The 21,820-nt window shown below is 39.0% G+C and overlaps 2 protein-coding genes across 2 annotated transcripts; both read left to right on the plus strand.

The window, feature by feature from the left end:
* The first annotated feature begins 978 nt into the window (after nucleotides 1-978).
* ctsc (cathepsin C) lies at nucleotides 979-8,003 on the plus strand. Its single transcript, XM_083886184.1, has 9 exons — nucleotides 979-1,049; nucleotides 1,165-1,354; nucleotides 2,389-2,534; nucleotides 3,326-3,480; nucleotides 3,918-4,073; nucleotides 4,347-4,465; nucleotides 5,534-5,665; nucleotides 6,022-6,254; nucleotides 7,012-8,003. Exons 2-9 carry the CDS (start codon nucleotides 1,192-1,194, stop codon nucleotides 7,276-7,278), a joined length of 1,371 nt encoding a protein of 456 aa, XP_083742310.1. The 5' UTR covers nucleotides 979-1,049; nucleotides 1,165-1,191; the 3' UTR covers nucleotides 7,279-8,003.
* A 918-nt stretch (nucleotides 8,004-8,921) lies between these two features.
* Nucleotides 8,922-17,056, plus strand: rab38a (RAB38a, member RAS oncogene family; the record flags this gene model as incomplete). Its single annotated transcript, XM_083886185.1, has 3 exons — nucleotides 8,922-9,123; nucleotides 13,704-13,984; nucleotides 16,901-17,056. The coding sequence occupies 3 exons, from the start codon at nucleotides 8,922-8,924 to the stop codon at nucleotides 17,054-17,056; spliced, it is 639 nt and encodes a 212-aa protein (XP_083742311.1).
* Nucleotides 17,057-21,820: the final 4,764 nt, after the last annotated feature.

Genomic DNA, 21,820 nt, shown 5'->3' on the forward strand with positions numbered 1-21,820 from the left:
TGGCTTCAGCTGCCCATGACCTGCATGTGGAGAATAACGTGGTAGACAATGAATGAATGAATGATGTAGAGGTGGTGTCTTCCAACCTGGAAACCTGCTGCAGGCGTTTTAAAGTCCTCTAGATTTGCTGCCTTTCTTGGCCAGGTCACATTTGCGAAAGAGATCTCGATCTCAATGGGTCTTTTATCTGGTTAAATAAAGGTTAAATAAATAAAAACAATTTAAAATGGTAACAGTAGGATAAGAGAGTTTTCGGTAAATGTGTCCTTCAGTTTGGACAAGAGGAATAAAGCCCAACATGCCAATGTGTAGCAAACAACAGCAATATTAGCTTAGTATGCTATGCTCTATCTGTATAGGAGCTGGCACACAAACTGAATGCAGTTAGATTTAGTTTTATTATGATTATTATTAGTAGTAGTAGAAGTCGTAGTAGTTTTTTTTTTTAAATACCACAGTAAAATATATGACACAAACTATAAATGTTCAATACCAACCTAGGTTCAAAAAGCACATGACCTACAAACAGAGCTGCACTATAATGTGCACATTAGATTTTTCACCTACTTGTATACAAAAGTTTGAGTCTGTGTTTAATTTTAAGTCAATCACAGAATGTTGTATGAGTTTACGTTGCGAAAGCAGTCAGCAGTCACATGACAGCTGACTGACTGGTCATATGATCATGTAAGCGAAACCAAAAGTCGAAGGAGAAATATTGGACAGCAAGTTTCAGAGTTTCATGGCAATTGTTTCCGTGTTCGCTCGTTAACTTCATGACGAATATACTTATGTTATTGAGCTTTCGTGGGCCGAATAGAGTTTTACGTCCTATAAGAAAAGAACGTGAACAAAATATGAACTCGTGATATCTGCGAGTTCATATTTAAAAACTTAAAAAAAAAAAAAAAAAAACAGAATTGGCACTGCGCATGCGCTATTTAATTCCGCACTCAGATGCTCATCTTGAGTGGGGAAGTTGAAGCGTGCCTCTTCGATAAAAGTTTGCAGGAGTCACAGCCAGAAAGGGACACAGACACTAAAGTCGGGTAAGAAGCTCACTCAAGCTTCGTTAAAACGGTTATTAGTCTTCCTTGTGAAGAGTCTGTTGTGGTTTCGTCGTTGTTTAGGTTTCTGTTTCTTTGTGTGTGTTTGTGTGGGCAGGTAAGCTAGTTCTGTGTGTGTGAGAAGATGAGACTGAGCGCTGCTGTCCTGCTCTGTGTCCTCCTGCTGTGTGTTGACTTGTCCCAGGGGGACACACCTGCCAACTGCACCTACGAGGAGCTGCTTGGGACATGGGTCTTCCAGGTGTCCAAAGGAGGACATGACAGGACGGTCAACTGCTCAGCTGAAGGTTAGCACGAACTCCCTTTGTTCCTCAGGGGTACACATCCCGTACTTCAACTTAACTTCAACTTAACTTAAGTATGGTTTTTGAAGCTTGGTTGTGTGAGATACTGCTGACGCATACATGAACCAACGTGAGATACGAAGAGGCTCGTGCTCGGGAGACCCCGTGGCTGCCAGTGGGGACACAATGTAACGCGGACAAAACCTCATTCGTCTAATAAAGTCTTTGCCAGTTTAAGTCTTATCACATCTTAAGTGAAGTTTGTGCCACTTTTGTAAACTGCTCACTCTCCACACCAAAGTCCGTGGAGAAAAGCAGTCATTTTACATCACAGTTCACAGGAGTTGTTGATTCCAATCACTCAAGTTTCACCATCTTGTTTTTTGACTTGATATCATTGATTCGACCCACAGCCTATGCTTCTTTTTTTTAAATAGAAAATGCACCTATTGGTTAAATACAACGGGTAAGTAATAATATTACCTTTATTTAACTTAACATTTTTAGACATTGTGTATATGAAAGGTGTAGGTTTGCGAATGGACGGTGAGGACATATCTCCACCAATATTTGGAGAAAGCCAGATTATGCCTTCCAATATTGGAAACATTGGCATGTGTGACTGAGTGAGCGGATTTTATGAGCATCAGTGTCCCCACCAGTCTTCTAACCAAATCTGTGCCCTTGGTAAATCTTTTAGAAACATCTTTGAATTATGTAGAGCAAGAGCCATTGTGAAATACAGATGTTTATGACGTTGGTCGTCAAACCAACAAATTTGAATTAAAATTACTTGTCTGTGGAGTTATATCATGGATAATATAGGAGAGGCAAAAACAAGCCTTGAGCTTTTTTAGTTCGTGTTTGTGTTGGAGTATATTGTGCAAAATGGATGGAAATTGTTTTGCTTTGTTCTGTGTATATCATTGTCATCATAAGGCCTGTTGCCACTGTAGAATTAAATAGCAGTTGACTGTTGTCCAATCATCCCCTGAAGTTATTCACATATATGGTGTGCTGCATCTCCTCCTCCTCAGCTACAGGTGAGGCCACTGTGACTGTGACCCTGGAGAAACTGTCTGTAGCCACAGATGATCTGGGGAACACGGGCTTCTTCACCATCATCTACAACCAGGGCTTTGAAGTGGTCATCAATGGCTACAAGTGGTTTGCCTTTTTCAAGGTAAAAGATCTACAGACAGTGCATTTGTTTGTGCTACAATTACAAATATTCTTAGTGATCTTGGTAAAAATCTATTATTGCATGATTGAGCTCAGGTTTGGCCTGTGGTCCACTGTAAATGCTTACTTCAGACTACTAAAAACCATTATCTGGGTCACATTAGTTGCCTTATTCACTGCTCATCTTACTTGATGACTGTTTGCTTTATTACTATACAGCACTTTGGTCAACAATGTTTTTTATAAATAAATTGAATTGGCTTTGCATCCCAACGGATCATGTTGAGGCAAAGTTCAATCCAACACTCCAAACAATGATGGCTTAATAGACATAAGTTTGTAAAGGACAGGTCACTGTATCTTGACATTGCAGGTGTAGTTTCGCTATCACTAACTTCTCCATTAACTTGATACGTCTGTGTATCTAGCTGCATATCCTTGAGACACTAGATACATTCTTTTACATGGTGTATATTCTGTACACTATCATTTGTTACTTCTCCTTACTCACATGACACTGAAGGAAGTGTTATGACCAGTCTGTCTTCAAACCCACGTCATGGTTTTTCTACATCTGTTTTAACTTCCTTATTCATTGGACTTAATTTAGCCTCATAGAGAGCAGAGATTTGTATAGGTTTTGACTTGTGCAGGAACTTACTAATACTTATTTAATTATTTATTTACTAATGCGAGGTCTATTGACGTTCTCTCCCTTTTTTTTTAAATTGTGATTTTGCATAAATTTCCCAAGTTGTACCATGTAATCTATGCGTCTCCCTAACCTTTCAGTATTCCGAGGAGGGCCCTGAAGTAACCAGCTACTGTGACCAGACCTTGCCAGGATGGGTCCACGACGTACTGGGAAACAACTGGGCCTGTTTTGTGGGGAAGAAAGTGAAATCAGTGCCATCCCATACAGATTATAAACTACTTCATAGCACCAGGTATGAAGATGATGGTAGCTTAGTATTGAACAAATTATACTGGTTAAAAACACTACTGAAAAGTGAATAAGTCCTGGATTAGCAAAGGTCAACTGGTTTGTTCTCATTGTGTACATTTTTTTTACTACTACTGTATTTTGCAAGTTACTGAACAGTGCAATCAAACAATTTCCCCATGTAGCTGTAATAATTAAGCCAAAGGACATTTAACAATGCAAGTAGACTTAATCTCCGACTGTTCTTTTTGAATTAAAATTCAGAAATTCTAAGTTGTGATAACATTTACATAATGTTTTTAATCCCCTCTGATTAAGATGGTCACAGGACTTTGAACTTAACACTGACTTTTGTCATCTGTGTATAGTATACTAGCACACTAGTTCCTTTTTATTTAAGAACAATAAAGCAAAATAACCTCATGCACAATGTCCCTGCAGGCAGCTCCAGAAGCTTTTCAGAAACAACCCAGACTTCATCAATTCCATCAACTCGATTCAGAGTTCCTGGAAAGCTGCGCCCTACCCAGAGCATGAGATATACACTCTGCAGGAGCTGTACCACAGAGCAGGGGGGCCTGCCTCACGTATCCCAACGTGAGTTGATTCTCTAAAGAAAATCATGCTGGATTCTGCCTTTTTCATTGGCTTTCTAAGTGTATGAAAATGTTTTAAATTTGAGATAAAGGCAACACAATCAACGTCTGATTGAGCTCATGAATACAATTTTCACATAATACTAGGACTGACTCAGCTGAATCTACAGTACATGCATTTGACTACAATGATATGTGGTTTTCTGAACAGCCTTTAGATTGGGCAAAATACATCATATAAAATAACTTTTGTGATCTCATTCTTCATTTATAGCCGTGTTCGCCCCATGCCTGTGAAAGCTGATATGGTCAAGTTGGCAGCTGGTCTACCTGAGCACTGGGACTGGAGGAATATGGATGGTGTTAACTTTGTAAGCCCTGTGCGAAACCAAGGTAATACTCAGTTGCTGTCTTAAGCTGTGATTCCAACAAGTGGATACAGTGCAGTTCAGTTTTGGCATGGTACAGTCTGGAACTGTAAACCTGGAAACACGGCAGTATTTTCCACTGCTGGGTGTGAAAGGCGTGACATTAGTCCAGGCTCCTGCCAGTAAATTCAACGAGGAGGCGGAACATGATACAGTAAACACTGCTGCACTCTGAGATTATTAATTAAAGAAACATTTTTCAATTTGAATGGTGGCATGTACTTAAGATGGTTTATTCATCCCATCCAAAAATATAAATGGCCAGATTACTTCTTAATGTAATGTAAAAACAACCATGTCAGCAATATTAATCAGAAGAGGCAGACAAAGCCAGACCTTTACACTCCAAAAGCTGTCAGTATGGGCAGAGACTAAACAGTAGCCCACCAGCTTCTGTGCTTCCCTCTGGGCAGTTTCAGATTGTTTTTCTGCACTTCTCCCATGTGTCTGCACATCCAAGTGTGTGAGTGGAGAGATAATGCATGCTGAGTGTCTATGAGGGCCTTTGTAGAGCTCGGTTTAAGGGTCTGGAGAGGGTGTCGAAGTGTTTCTGCATAAACCCTCCAGTTCAGAGGAAAATGGTAGACTTGAGGATAAATCCCCGTGCTAAATTTGAAGCGAATATGCAGGTGGAGTCTCGAAACGATCCAGCGTTTGTGTTGTTAAACCTGACGGCGATTGCAAGTACATTTTGTTTTTCCAGAATCATTTCACAGACGAATTAAATCACACGTTATAATAAAATATTATTATTGCCCAATTGTCCCACTAGCACAGATCTCTCAGCTAAATTAATAACTGTTGTACCTTCTTGATTCAGTCTGGGACCTAAATATAGATACATTATTAAAATTAAACCATGTAGCAAATCCCCACAGTATTGGAAACACCATTTAATACAATGAAATCTAGTCCAAGACTACTTCTAGTTACATAAGTAGTCGTTTCACAAAGGTCGGCTTTATTTTACAGCATCTGTGGTGCGCGCACACGGCAACGTTTATCACACTAATGTCAATCTCCGTCTTGTCAGCATCGTGTGGCAGCTGCTACTCCTTTGCCTCCATGGGAATGCTGGAAGCTCGCATCCGAATCCTCACAAACAACAGTGAGACTCCCATTCTCAGCCCGCAACAAGTGGTCTCTTGCTCTGAATACTCTCAAGGTATGAATCCATCTTGCTTTCTGACCATTGGCTGTTGTTGTTATTGTTGTTGTAAGTGTTGTTTGGAAAGTAGTCTACATGGTTAATGTCAATTGTTTTGACCGTCTCATGATTGTGTTGGGTTAAAGAAGAACAAACAATTCAGAGATATGAATATATGCAGTTTGACCGTTCTCCAACATTGACACAGGGCTATCGAGATGAGTCCCTTTCTTAAAAATGCCCTGATTTAGATTTTCACTCCCATTATTTCAAACAGCCCTGAAGCACCACTTAATTCTTGTCATCTGGGACTTCTCCCTGTAACCTCCAAAAATATCTCGAACCAGATCCAACATTAATCTCTTCTCTTTAAGGTTGCGATGGTGGCTTCCCTTACCTGATTGGAAAGTATGTACAGGATTTCGGCTTGGTGGATGAGTCATGCTTTCCATATGTTGGGAAAGACACCCCGTGTGGTGTTTCTCAAGCGTGCAGCCGAGTCTACGCGGCAGAATACAACTATGTTGGGGGATTCTATGGCGGATGTAGTGAGATGGCTATGAAGCTGGAACTGGTAAAGAGGGGACCTATGGCAGTGGCCTTTGAGGTAAAACATTACATACATTAAGCATACAGTAATTAAAGTCGTATGTCCCTTTTCCAGAAGTTGGCACTGAACAATTAATCGAAATCGTAATTCAGCCTTCTGCAATTTTCAAATCACAGGAGGCTCGGTATTTATTTAAGCCAAAATGTTCGTCAAAATATCATTTTTAGATTCATTATTGTCTCGATCTATACATATCTTATTCTAGACTGAAGAGAACATCAGACGGTAATCCTTTTAAATATGTTTTTCGAATGAAAATGAGTAAAAATCCCCATTCCCCCATATATTGCGACTCGTTCAGCCTTACCAGAAATCTAATTTGAATATTGAATATTACGTTATGCTATTCCTTCGAAGGTATTTGGGTACCCTCCACCCAAACTTTACAACATTATTTGTTTTACTTTACTACTATTGTCATGCGAGTTTAATCACTCATTGTTCTGCCTGCTGTGCCTCCTCACTTGCATGGATGGGTGGAGCTAAATGCTAAGCGAACAGGTGAAGAACCTACTTCCATATGCTGCTTTTCAGATGCTTTGCTGTTGTGCTTGTTTAGCTCGCTTGTGTCCTCCATTTTCACAGCAAAACATCACCGTATAGCCTTAAAATGGCCTGAGGTCCAGATTTTAGTAAAAGTTGGCAGCCCTATGTTATAGTTGCAAAAGACCACTGACGGCAGCTTTAAGTAACTCTGGAATTAAATGTTAGATTGTGACTTTTTTTTTTTTTTCAACTCCCATTTCTTGCACAGGTCTACTCTGACTTCATGCACTATAAAAAGGGCATCTACCACCACACAGGCCTTGCAGACTCCAACAATCCCTTCGAGCTGACGAACCACGCCGTGCTGTTGGTGGGATACGGCCGCTGCCACATGACCGGACAGAAGTACTGGATTGTCAAGAACAGCTGGGGCACAAGCTGGGGCGAAGATGGCTACTTCCGCATCCGCCGGGGAAATGACGAGTGTGCTATTGAGAGCATCGCAGTGGCAGCCAGTCCCATCCCTAAACTGTAGCTGGGTGGGGAGGAATGGGTCATACCTATGAAGAGTCTCAATAGTAGCTTGTAGCTTACCTGATTTCAATGTGTGCTTGAGGGAAATTCAAAGCAGAAATCTGTAATTTTGTCCGCACTATGCCTTTCTTCAACAAATGTGAAGTACTCTCGCATGAAAATCTAAAGTAGCAAGTTTCTGATTTAATGGCAGTTCTTAAAGCCAGAAATAGCACATTTAATTCATATTCTTAAGCTTCTGTCAGCTGTCGTGGATAAAAATTATTCTATTGTTGGGTCTGTTTTGACAGACTGACAAAGCTACTCCAGTTTTTTTTGATAACCATGGCGCTAGAATTACTGTGACTATGGTAAAACTAGGTGTATAATATAACCTTACAACAAGCAAAGATGCAAACATCAAATCTTGTGATAAGGGTAATTTTGACACAAGACCTGTTGTGCCTGTATAAAGGGACTTCTAAATATAGGGTTTGGCACTCGTGTTCTGGTGCAGCACCTTGATTCTTTGTCTCAGGGACGAACGTTGCAGAATTGTAATTACATTCATGTTTCTTTGTGAGGTAAATTGTAAAAGTTCCTTGAGGAACGTTAAAAGGAAAAAAAAAAGGGATTTCTTGTTTAAAGTGAATTATCTGGCTGCTCTTCCTTCCAATGAACCGTCTGTTTTAATGTAAACATTTGTTTCATGTTGTATTTGGAAATTTTGCTTGAATTGAATAAAAATGTCAGAAATATTTGGTTTCGCTTGTTTAAAAAAGGTTGTGTGACATCATTTGATACTTTCAACATTGTGGAGGCCACATCAGCTGCTGCCCACCAGTGTTGGTGTATGATGATCACGTTTTACATTTACATTCTGTTCATTTTTTTTGTTGTGTGTGTATATACTCTCCTTTGTTGTTTCCAGAGGTGGCAAAAGACTTGAGTCCTGGGAGAGATGCCCTTTTACTAAGTGCTGCTCACAGGAAGTGGAAGAGCCCATGGAGTCGGAATAAGGGTGGAATCAAAAGAAGCCGTTCTTAAATATTTTAGTAGCTTAGTTTGGCTTTGTTTTATGTGTATAAGTTCATTAATTAATTTTGATGAGGTACCTCCTTTTGATACATTAGGTTTGAGTACATGTAACTTTTTGCCAGTCATATATTGTAGAATTCTAAGTTTATTATGCTTTAGTTTACCCTTTAGTTTTTTGGCTCGTAAATTTTGCTTACTTACTTTATATTTATTTTATTAGGATTTCTTTACATTTTGTGTTTACTGGTTTACTTTAATCTCACAACTAATTTACAGGTTTTATTTTTTTCCACACAAAACGGCTGGATATTTTAGAATATCTATTTAACAGAGGCAACATCACATAAAGTAGAATGTCAGCATAATGTTAATGAATATCTTTCTTTCTTCCAGTTTACGCACAGTCCTCTCTGCTCCCCTGCGTCACAAGGTCCACGCGACTGTGATCCACTACCCTCTGTGGACCGGGGCGTGCTTCCTCACCTCCCCTTCTCCTTACACGCTCTCTCCACTTCCCTCTGTTCTGTCCCGTGTGTGTGTGTGTGCTTCTTCTCCTCTCCTTTTTCATCCCTCTCTTCTCTCCTTTTACAGTGGGTTCATGCTCAGCTCTCGCCCTCCTCGGTCGCCATGCAAAACAACCACCACAAGGAGCACCTCTATAAGATTCTCGTGATTGGGGACCTCGGTGTCGGCAAGACGAGCATCATCAAGCGCTATGTCCATCACAACTTCAGCCCCAACTACCGAGCCACCATCGGGGTGGATTTCGCCCTCAAAGTCCTCAACTGGGACCAGGAGACGGTGCGTCTGCAGCTGTGGGACATCGCAGGTACTGTCCCAACTTTTACGCACGGATAAAACACGAGCGCTAACTAATGGAAGGAAAGCTAGTTTGTTGACAAATCCATAAAAGTGAACGGTGTGTCTAACTTTGCTGTGACTCAAACTTTACAAATTTTTTCTGAGTCACGGCCTGGAAAACTTGCCCATTTGTAGGGATTTGTCTGATGATGATGATGTTTAAAAAGCATGATTACATTTTAAATAAAATTCGATTTATTTATTTTAATTAAACTGAGAATTGGCACTCAAATTACACGAATGCACATAGTGGAAAATGGTAGTGGAAATGCATCATTGTTAAATGAATGTGATTCATAATCATACAGTATGGTGCTTCCTATAAAAATCAATTTCCCATGGTTATTAAATGACATTTTAGATTAGAAACAAAGCTGTCCCAATGATAAAACAAATCATTTTCATAGTCCTACTGTGTGAGGCTTTGGTTTGACTTGACTCTTGAGAGGCTGACATTAGAATAAAGGTGGTGATCCAGAATCATGAGCACTTTAACAACTATTTCCATACGATGACGATGTTGAAAGATATCCAAGGTTAACATTCGTCATATGCATCAGCTGACTTATTAGCACTTCACATTGTTTAGCCACACATTTCTGCAGTTATATGCTTCAAATTATTTACACTCCCAAGGGAAACTCTACAGAGAACTTCCCTATAATGAGCCATAATTAGTGTTGTTTTAAGTAAAACCAGCCATTAAATCCGTGTAATCATTTAGACGAGCCTTGTTTCATGTTGAGAACCACATGACCTTATGAAAAATCATCACAACACCACATGATAAAGCAGCATCCTGACGCATTAACGTTAGTATAACCCCTCGTGTCACTGGTCGGTTAGGCCGCAAAATGATGTACTGTGTGTAAGTAAGAGCTGAAAAAGGAGCGCACGGGATGAAATTAACACCACAATTGCCTATTATCTATTTAACCACTCATACTGTAAATTTACAGTATAATTAATGTGTACACAAACAGTGATTCAGTCTTTTACCCAGTCCTCACAATCTGCTGAACTCTGTGACCTTCATCTATACAATACCTCTGTTTTTCATAGATTTCATTCTAGTAATCACAACTGAGGAGTGAAAGAGTCTGTTTTAATTAGAATATAGAAATGTGTGAATGAGAAAGTCTCTTTTCAGTTTGGGTGGAATGCTTTTGACTGTGCGTGGTGAATGCAGAAAACGAGCGATAACGCTGTTGCTGTAAAATAACAAAGCGAACAGCCACGGCTCTCTGGTCTCACATGAGTGTCGGCTGAGGTTTAGAAGAATTCTCTGACCTGCTGCTCTCTCCCCTCCTGTGCTCCTTCCCCAATAAGCACCAGCAGTCATGTGTTTCAAGCTCATGTGAGGGAGATTTCAGTCCCAGGCTCTTGTATACAGAAAGCTTCTATTGTAATCTAAGGATGAGAGAGAAAACTGCCATAGGTCTTTTACTGTATGCGCTCCTTACTTGGGTCCTGAGCAGAGCCGGTGGGACTCTAGTCACGCGACTTGACTCAAGTCTGACTTAAGTCATGAATTTGAGGGCTTGAGACTTCCTTGACTAACATTGGTAAAAGACTCAACTTCACTTAGACTTGAGTAAAATGACTCGAAATGACTAATGGAAGATTTTCTTTACTAAATATTACTAAATATTGAAGAGTTACCGTTATTTGTTTTTAAAAACAAGGAAAACATCGGGTCTCTGCTGTTGCGGCCTTACGTAGAAACCTGGCAACCAAGCGACACCGACACCGCTACGTTCATTCGACACTTCAAATCCCGCAAAGGAAGTAGAGACAGAAATTCATTTGGTTGCTATAGTTAAAGTCTCTGTGGGTCAAAAGTTGGTTATGATAAGTGTGCAAAACATGCCGTCTTCTTTAGCCTGATATATGAAATTCATTTCCATGGTCTAATGTGAGTATTATAGGCTCTAGTTTTATTGTTTTTAATTGTATCTTCTTTTTTAAATAAACAGTAAGTCTTAGGGGACCATGACGTCGTCCTTGCAGTTTGAGTGACACTGTAAAACTCCGTCAGTTCTTTTTTTTTTTTTTAGCATATTTAAATGTGGGAAATCATCTAACTCAACTTGAGTTGCTTGATTCGGACTTGCTTGAGCCTCTAACGTTAAGACTTCAGACTTGAGTATGTGTGACTTATTCCCATCTCTAGGCCTGAAACTACATATAGAGGCCCTGGGGTTCCAAGGTCTAAACTACAGTTTGGCTAAGTCCTTTTTAAGTACCAAACATGCTCAAAATGTGAATATCAAATAAGGAGTATTTGACAGTGGACTGAAATTTTTTGAAAGAAAAACACTTGCTGTTTCTGTAAATTTCCCAAGACAAATAGCATCTTCTCTCTGTCTATTTTTATTCTCTATCACTTCTCTGTGGCCTGCACTGACACAGTGACAGGTTTAGCTGAACAAACCAGAAGATATGTGAGAGATGGGTTGAGGGTTATTCAGCATTTTGACATCACATAGATATAAATGTTGCGCTGCTGGAGTGTGCAGCTGCAGACCATTCGATTCTATCTATAAATCAGTTCAGCTCTTCACTTTGAGCAAGGGAGTCTTGGGAACACATAGTCACCATTGACTAGGTGCTTACTAACATGCATAGAAGTAGCATACTAGCCCTTTATTAGTAAATATTAAGCACGTATTAACACCTTATGTAGGAAAAATCTTAATTCATGTCGTAATAGAGGTAGAATAAGGTGTTAATATGCACTTAATGATCACTAATAAAGGCCTAGTATGCAACTTATATGTTAGTAAGCACCGAGTTAATCCTGAATATGTGTTCCCTAATCTAAAGTGTTACCCATACAAGTGATTTTCCTTTATCTTAAATTGTTGCTCATATTTAGTCACATTTGATTATAGGAACAAAATATGGGCCTTTATACATCACATATAATATGTATACTTTATTGTGTAATTGACAAATTAGCTTATTCATAGAGTTGGAAAACAGTGTTTCACTTTGTATGTGGTGCAAAACCATTATGGACTACTGCCCTTGTGATGTTGTATGTCCTTGAACAAGACACACTTCCTCCCTGGTGCTCTGCAGCTGATCATGTGCCCTCATCCATCTGTGCACTGTGTGCAGGAGAGCAGGCGAATAGTTAATGTACTCACGGGCTTCAGCACAGTTACATGTAAATCAATATTTACTCTCTCTCCACTGCTGCAATGGCTGCTTTCAGAAGGACCAGCATAGGTTTTTGGTCAGGCGACAGTGTCATGCATCTATGCTCCTGGTACTGATGGTAAAGTTATGGGTGGGAAAACCAGTGTGGATACAACATTCCTGCAGGGCTTATCAAATTAATTTGTACCGTCAGGAATTTTCTGCAGAGCAGACAACACATGCTTAGTGAGGACAGTCACAGTGCATTCCCTAGAGCCTTAACTTTATGTTAACTATCACAACTAATCGCCTCAACTGTCTAACCCCAACCCTTAGCCTTAACGTTAAAACGCAACCTTATTCTAATTCTAATCGTAAAACCAAGTCTCAACCCATAAACAGCCCTTTTAAGGCTTACGTGACACAGGAGCAGCCAAATTGTCCTCACTTCCTTTTTGGTTTAAATGTTTTTGGTCCACACACAGTTTATCTTTATCTTTAACTGTTTGTACACACACACTAAATATACATCTCTACTCATCTAGTCCTGCCTGTTGTGTGTAGAGACCAGGGTTATTATAGTTAATGAAAACTAAATCTAAAACTCCCTGTGAAAAAAATATTTAGTTAACTGAAATAAAAATGGCAATTTAAAAAACAAAACGAAATAAAAACTACAACTAGAAAATTCCACCAGCGTAATTTCGATGGTGCCTGCTGCTTCCGGCATGTCGAGTCCGTGTTCAGGGAAGTTCCCTTGTCACACCTGTCAAGTTTCGTGCAGATGGGACAGTGTTAGACATTACTTCCTGTTTTGGGCGCTCCACTTCCTGTTGGGAGGTCATCTTTTGCAGACATGTAAAAAGATAAGTCCATGATCTCACACTTTTGTGCACATCGGGCAACGTAAAGCAAAGTTAGTGGGCACTTCCTGTTTAAAATGGCCGACTTCCTGTTTGGTCAAGGGCGTGTCCCTAAACATGTCCAGGGAAGGTCCCTTGTCTCACATATTCGGTCAATGTATGGCCAAGTTACATTTAACTTCCCAATGAACAAAGCAAAACTAACTAACCTAAACTGAATTGTAGATAAATTCAGCTTCGTCTTTGTTTTTCCAAAACTTCATTCTGGAATGCAGACCATTTGAAGTTTTACTTTTGATTTACCTGCAGTTGTTAAAGGTTAAAGAATGAAATTAAAGGATTTGATTATCCATATTTCATCCTTTTCAACCCTAACCCAAGTCAAGGCTTTCTCTTAATACCTGAAAAACTAAGACTAAAACTAAATAAATAGTAAACTTAAACTGCTAAATCAATTGTTGAATTAACTAAAACTGAACTGAAATAAAAAAGCAATTTATGTGTGCGTGTGTGTGTATCATTGTGTGTTTGTGTCTTCCAGGTCAGGAGAGGTTTGGCAACATGACGCGAGTGTACTACCGCGAGGCCATGGGCGCCTTCATTGTGTTCGATGTCACGAGGCCCTCCTCCTTTGAGGCCGTGGCAAAATGGAAGGAGGACTTGGATTCCAAACTGACACTTGCCAATGGGAAAAATGTAGCCACTGTGCTCTTGGCTAACAAATGTGACCAAGGCCGCGACGTGCTCACGAATAACGGAATAAAGATGGAGCAGTTCTGCCAGGACAACGGCTTTGCCGGCTGGTTTGAGACGTCGGCAAAGGTGAGAGTGATCAGACAAAGGCATACACTTACATAAACTCACATAAACACACTTTGGCCTTCGACGGGAACTGAGTCAGCAGGTGTGTCTGTCTTTTGTCCTTGAGCAGCAGCTGTGTCAGATCCAACACTTGATTTCTTTGTTGAATTGTCACCACAGAGGCACATTCATGATGTGAGGAAGTTATTGGCATCAGTGGCTCTATGAACCAGGGACGGGGACGTCCATGAATTTTGAGGGAATTGATGAATGTACCATTTACTATTGACTGGTAGAGATATTGAAGCAGTAGTATGACAACACCGTCTTCTAACCAGTGTTGTAATGTAGAATTTTCACATATCTGTACTTTACTTCATTATTTATATTTTTAAATTTTTATTTAACATTTATCCCACTAGTTGTTTTTAACGGCACTAGCTGTTAGCCGCGGATTTTGGCTCCAAGTGGACTTAAAACACGCCAGCGGCTCGTTGTTTACCGTGTCTGACACTGAGGCTGTGGTCTCCGGGTTTCTGGTCTCCTGTCTACGGAATTTGTTGTACACTCCAGACGCTGGGTTTTAGCTATCTAAAAGCTAGCTAGCAGTTGTTGTTCAGCTCTCAGCTGAGTGGCCAACCAATACTTTTACTTTTACTTCTAATACATTTTATATCAGAAAATGACTTTTAATACTTACATACAGTAGGTACATGTCAGGTACTTTAAGACTTTTCCTCGACTAATATTCAAAAAAGGTGACTTTAACTTCTACCAAAGTCATTTTCTGGTTAGATACTTGTACTTTTGCTCAAGTATCCCTTTCAAGTACTTTATACAAGACTGCATCTAAGCTTCAACTTGCTTTGGCTGCAGATGCTGGAGGATCAGTACAAAGTACATTTTTACAGGTTAGGTGAAAGCAGACATTAACCTTATGATGAAGGCTTCCATTATCAGCAATTATATACAAGTATTACTGTGGATTTCTGACACTTTTTGTGTACTCAAATCTCTTTGTAGTATATTTAACAAAGAAAAGAGGCTAAACAAACGTACTGTAAAGTGCAGTGAAACTCACGACTGACGGAGTGAAATTGTAGTGAGAGTGACTTCTGACTGTGAAATGACACACCAGCACAAGCCCTGATTACAGCAGCCAATGTTCAGCAGGAATTTCACAGTTGGTTGAGTAGAAAAGAAAAAAAAAAGAAAGAAAGAGGCTAAGACGTGCACAGAGTCACACAAGCTCACGTGCAAGCTTTTAATACAGTGCAAAAGTTGTACCCATACATTTGGCCAAAGTTTATCCAGTCATTCCTTTGCACAACAGATTTGCTAAATGCTCAGAGGTTTTTTTTTTTTCACCAAAGAGTAATTTTAATTTAATGCTTGAATCTGTGCTGATGAGGATTCACGCTGTTGAAAGTGAAGTAATTGAGACGCTTTTAAAAACACAAGCAGTCATGCATCTCTTGAATAATTATAGACGGTCACACACAGTTAGAGCAGGCATGTGATGAAAGAGTTATGTAGTCTACAATCTGCTCATGCTTTTGAGTCGCAGATTCATTGTTCTAACATTGTATTTGTAACTTTTCTAAAGTCTGTAACACTGGATGTGCTGTATATGCACATTGATGCACAGGAGAGGTGAAGAAGGGGCTTCTTTTTGTTGTTTTTATCTCATTATATATATATTTTTTTTTACTCCCCAGATGCAGAGCAGTAAGGATGATAGATCACGATCATTTCAGATGGCACCGTGTCACATATACTACTGAGAGAGAGAGAGCGAGAGAAGAAGTGAATGTTTGTCATCAACAATTGTTGCTCCTTCTCTTCCTCGGGAGCCATTTAAGTCTTTCTTGCCGACTTAGGTTTCAGCTCTAAATCTTCTAAATAGTAGCTGTCTAATCTCGGGCTGCTGTCGAGAATGGACGGTTTGTTCATTATGCTTTATTGTGACAGCCAGGAGAGGTGTGTAAATAAAAAATGCGGCTCTGTAGAATAAATAAGCCAATTTGTGTTCGACAAATACCTTTAAAACCACACAGTAATTCTCTTTCAGAGCCTTAAACACCTTTTCCACTAGCACAGCCGTGGCACGGTGCGGTTTTTTTTACGTTTCCTTAAGCGACAGCACCTGGTATCCGCTACTTTTTTTTAGTACCTGCTCTGTCGAGCTGATACTGTGCGCGACGTCGTCGGACTGTTGGCCACTGATTGGTCAGAGCGCCGTCACAGGAAGAGGCATGAGTGCGAGCAATGCCGAACTGTAGGTCAAGATTCAACACTCCTGAAAAAAACGTGGGTTAATCTCCAACAATTACCAAGGAAACGTCTGTTAAAGCTCATCATTTAACAGAGGAGACGAGTTGCATTAGTCTCACCCATCTTGACATTCTGCTCGATGTCTATATTCAAGTAAAGTAAAGCATATTTTCCTCAAAAGAACAGCAGATAATGGCATAATGAAAAAGGTACTCCTTAACTTCAACTCCAGCCAATGAATGCACATTTTCATTCCATTTAAAGGATTGAATAATTCCGTTGAGGATTTTTATTGGACTTTTTAACTTTTGTTTTAAATGATTGTATTCATGTGGCCCTACAGTCTGAGTAATTTAAGTGCTGATGTTTTGAAGAGCAGTAATGTTTTGTCATTGTTTTTTATATTTACTTGTTCTTCAGTTCTATTGTTCAGACGGGAACCTGTTTCCACCTCTTTTGTTTGATCACCTCTTTGTTTGTCTCTTCGGTAACTTCAAACAATGGCTGCCGTTTGTCACTGACGGCTCCTACGAACAACTAAATGCAAAACTCCATTTCATTGCTGCTTTTTTGCTACTCTATACTTCCGCTTTGTCTCGTCATGAGATGCATTTCTCCCTTTTATAAACGTGATTTATCATTTTACCTTCCCCCTCTCTCCAGGAAAACATCAACATCGATGAAGCAGCCAACTGTCTGGTGAAACACATCATTGCCAGTGAGAAGGACATGCTCCAGTCGGAGGTCCCCGACACGGTCACCCCTCAGTTAGAGCAGGACAAAGGTGGGACATGCTCCTCCTGCTTCAGATCTCAGTAACAACTCTGGACAATTTTGATTTTCCCTTTTTGTATCTCATTACACACACAAGTCCAATTTGCCTGTAAGTGTGTGTGTGTGTGTGTGTGTGTGTGTGTGTGTGGGGAAGACAGAAAGGCAGATGGATGCAGCTGTGTGCACTCGTGAAAGGCAAGGTCGTGCTCTCACTGACTTCAAACATTGACACTACCATTTGGGTTGCCATGGTGACACATGTAATGAGTACTTGCACTGAAATATTGCAGAAAATCACAGTATATCTTTACTAAATGGAAGAAATCTCTATTTATAAAGCTTGCATCCCTTTTCCTGTACTTGTTTCTTTATCACCTTCTTCATCACCTCTCCTTTTTCAGCATCTAGATCTCTTTTCTTTTCCTGTCTTCCTTGTTTTTCCTCAGACCTAATAAACGGACATAAAACAAAATGTTCTGTCCAAATTATCAATAGCAATTCACCCTCGAAACTGCAGTTATACAGTATTCTGTTGTATATTTACACTCGTCTTTATTTTATTCCACACAGTCCTTTATGGCACTGTTCTTTATGGGCCAGTCCCTTTTTCTCCATCATCTTTTCGCTCCAACTGGTTCATTCAATAATGTAATGTACAGCAAATTTGACTGACGTAAATAAAGACCCTTATATTATATAAGCCATTTTATTTAATGCCACTTCATGGCTGTGTATTCAAAGTTATATGGAAGAACATTGTGTATCAAAGAATTATATGTTTGTGCAAGGACAATGTCTATTTTTCCATTTAAATAAATGGTTTTGTATGAAATTTGTATTTCACAGTTTGTAATTATGGCATAAAATACTGTATATACAAATATGTGCAATGTATATACTTAATACTATAATGAGACGGATACAATAACTAAAGATAGCTCCAGTTTTCAACATATTCTAAAATAATAAAAAGAAAAACGTGGCTTTACTGAACGACAGTGTGCCTGCATGTTTGTTTTTAAAGGCTCTTCATACATGATGACAGCGTGAAGGTCAAAGCATTAAACCTTTGTGTTTCAACATTTTAGCATCAGCTCTAGAGGTCATTTGTTGTCATGGTTACAATAAATCCTGCTGAGTTTATGTCAATGACCGTAGATGATATAATAGAAACAGTGTGTACATTGTTGTTGACATTGACACAGTTTTACATGCATACATCCATCTCAACCCAAACAAGTGTCAAACTAAAGTCTGTCTGTATCACATAACTTATACAATAAAGTGTGCACACATGAAAACAGTATAGAACCAAATACGCTTTCAATGGTTTCAAAATATAAAATGAAAGATGAAAGGTCATTGCATAAATAACATGCATTTTTTTGCTGGATTACAACAATGAAAACGTTTGTTTTGTGATTCTTCTTTTTTCTTCTTCTTTCAAAGAAGAAAGTAGTTTTAAATTCATGGTATGGCATTTCAATGTTCCTGTATGGATAATTGAGTGGATTTTCCATACTACTGTGTATGTCTTTTAAAAAAAAAAAAAACATATTCTTTTTGGAACTGTTTTGATTTTATTTCATTTTCATTACCTCTTTTATTTCACCAAAAAATTAATTTCACACAGAAAAAGTTGTCCTTGATGACCTGTCATGTGACTACAGCCTAGCAGCGCACACAGCCTTTTTTAACCATCATACATACAGTATGTAATGTAGAGCACGGCTGGCCTTGCATTGCATTTAAAAGAGACACTTTAAAATGCATAAGGGCGATCAAAAAACTGATATTCATGATCATATCTTTCAGACTATAAGAGCTTTTAATTCAGATCTTTGGCTGACCAGCTTCAACAAGTTGACTTTTCTAATTATTTGTCACCAACATTGTAATAAAAACAATGGGAAAGTTTAGATCAAGGCCAAATAAAGGAGATGTGCCTGCTGAGCTTCAACATTTCACTCTACTGTATGTATTAATCAACATTTGTCAGTGTTTCAGCCGTGGCCCTTTCTCCTGCATCATCAGACTAATTATCATCCTCTAAAGAGATCATTCTGTGCCTTGTTTAACACTGTGGTTTGTTTTCATCCACAAAAGACAAAGACACAATTGACTTCTTCGCAGAGAGTCTGATTTCCAGTGGCATGGCGCCACTGTAATTTGTAATAATTGGATCCGAGTTACAGCATCGACGTGAAAAAGGGAGAAAGGCGAGAGGTGATGCACGTTGTGTGTGTGTGCATGTAGCACAAAATGTTCCACACACACACACAGAAAATTTCACAGATTTACTCTGGTTCTCTGCTCGTCTCTGAGGCAACAAGCTGTGAAAAAAAGTGATTGTTTTATAATATATATATTTACTTACAGACACTACCCTTGAAGTTCTCCTTGGTCTTTTCTTTTCCGTTCTTTTTTTCTGATCTGCCAGAGACAGAAAGAGAGAGAGAAAGAGAAAGAGTGACCATAACAAGGGACTATAATCACGGGACTTCTCAGTCACGCCGGATAAAGAATAAAGGAAAAAAAAAAAAGGTGCATGTGATTTCAGGATGACTTAAAGTCAGTCTTTCTCCCTCTTTCGCTCACACAGACATTAACACTCTTAAGTATCATGAGTGCACATACAGTACCTTACAACACGGTTTCTGTGTGTGTCTGTGTTTACCGGTTGCTTTGGTTTAAAAATCACTTTAGATTATTCACCATTAACTAGGTGCTTACTAACATGCATATAAGTAGCATACTAGCCCTTTATTAGTAAATATAAAGCACATATCAACATCTTATGTAAGAATAAAATTAATTCATGTTGTAGAATAAGGTGTTAATACGTGCTTAATGATTAGTAATATTTCAGCCCATGTTAGTTAATGGTGAATATCTGGTCCCTAATCTAAAGTGTTGCCATAAATGGATCTAAAACTGGCCAGTGACTGGACATTTACGTGCATGTGAAGACAAACATAAATGATAACAACAGTGATAACCAGAGTGAAAAAAACCAAAGGTTTTTTGTTAAGAAAACACAGGCATTGATCTCAAATGTAGAAAGGTGCACTATATATTTTGAGAGAAGTGTTGCACATGAAGGCCGTGGCAGGTGGATTCTGTGGCTGTGAATTAAACAAAGAAAGAGCACGAAGAATCGAAAGCACATCCCAGGGGAGACTCTGAATGAAAGAGAGTAACGACTGCACCTCCATGTCTGATCGATAAGAGTGGGTTTTTATCTGTGTGTGGATACTAACCTCATGGAGTCATGGAGTGTGTGTGTGTGTGTGTTTGCTTGGGTTTCAATGACTGTACAGACAAAAAAAAGAGAATAAAACATCAACAGAGGGCTGTGCGTACACCCATTGAATAGCACATTAGCCTCATCTGATGCTCGATGGTTGTGATGATGGGATCACTCTGTTTTCATAGTGTTCCTCTAATGTCTGATAGAATAATGCTGTATGTGCATCTTTCATACATCTATGAGGAGGTATTTGAGGAGGATGTGGAACCGTGCGAAATAAACACAGTTCCATCTCTGCCATGTAGCACGCTCGCAAGCTGGTTAAACCTCAACCAGCGCCTGACTTTCCAGCCCTGGAAAAGGTTTTCTTTTATTCTTGTCTGAATCACAAACAGAAACCAACCTCCTGCTGGCAGAGCAAAAGAGAGCCACAGTCTCTTTGTGTTCCCACAGTGTACTTGTACCAAACACAGAATGTGCCAAAGAACACAACATCATTTATTTGACATATTGCAGCATGAAGGTTAAAAAAGCAAAAATGTGAGGACCACTACAGCGTGGTTCTCCTGATGCATGTGAGTAAGTAAGGCTTTTATATATATACATATATATATATATGTATATATATATTCTCGCATCAGAATTTAGCTTTGTAATTTCTTGTTTTTGCTGCTCCTTGCTCCTGCTCAGTATATTAAATATATAAAGTGACACTTTAGATTAGGGAAAACATATTCACAATTAACTAGGTGCTTACTAACATGCATATAAGTAGCATACTAGCCCTTTATTAGTAAATACTAAGCACGTATTAACACCTTATATAGGAAAAAATCTTAATTCATGTCGTAATAGAGGTAGAATAAGGTTATGTAGAATACGGTGTTAATACATGCTGAATGATTACTAATACTTATATGCATGTTAGTAAGCACCTAGTTATGTTTTCCCTAATCTAAAGTTTTACCAGACAAGTATATACAGTATGTAGATATATTCATATTTTTTACATTAATGGCCTCCTTGTGGTTTAAAAGTACGCAGGAAGAGAGAAAAAAAAAGAATGTCCCTGAAGTAGCTTTTTGGTGAATAGGATCATTTCAGGTACATAAAATGTAGATTAGGCATAATGGAGCCTGTTATCTATTTAAACATACTTATAAGGAGATATTGTGGCTTACTGGTTAGTCTGGTAGACTATGGACTGTGAATAGGTTGTTGTTATTTCCCTTGCAAATAATAAACCTTTTGAGGATGTTTTACTGCATTTCACTAATTGCATGCTGGACTTTTGCAAGCCTTTATTTAGGGAGTAAACAGGAATGTGGCTTTCAATTGTTGAAGATATTGTTTTAAAACTAAGATATGTGATGCTAAATGTATATATTGTGTTAATTACATTACACTAAAATAAAACACAGCATACATAATCAGTCATCAATTTTAGGAGGTGTATTTATGTGTGTGTGTGTGTGTGTGTGTGTGTGTGTGTGTGTGTGTGTGTGTGTGTGTGTGTGTGTGTGTGTGCGCACGTGCGTGCGTGTGTGTATTTATTACAA

The sequence above is a fragment of the Microchirus variegatus genome (assembly GCF_963457635.1).
Source record: "Microchirus variegatus genome assembly, chromosome: 3".
Lineage (NCBI taxonomy): Eukaryota > Metazoa > Chordata > Actinopteri > Pleuronectiformes > Soleidae > Microchirus > Microchirus variegatus.

Excerpts from the sequence above, each read along its gene's own strand:
- ctsc (XM_083886184.1), top strand. The coding sequence starts at position 1,192 with ATGAGACTGAGCGCTGCTGTCCTGCTCTGTGTCCTCCTGCTGTGTGTT. Across the intron at positions 1,355-2,388 it reads GGTCAACTGCTCAGCTGAAG|CTACAGGTGAGGCCACTGTG; the intron begins GTTAGCACGAAC and ends CCTCCTCCTCAG. Across the intron at positions 2,535-3,325 it reads AGTGGTTTGCCTTTTTCAAG|TATTCCGAGGAGGGCCCTGA; the intron begins GTAAAAGATCTA and ends CTAACCTTTCAG.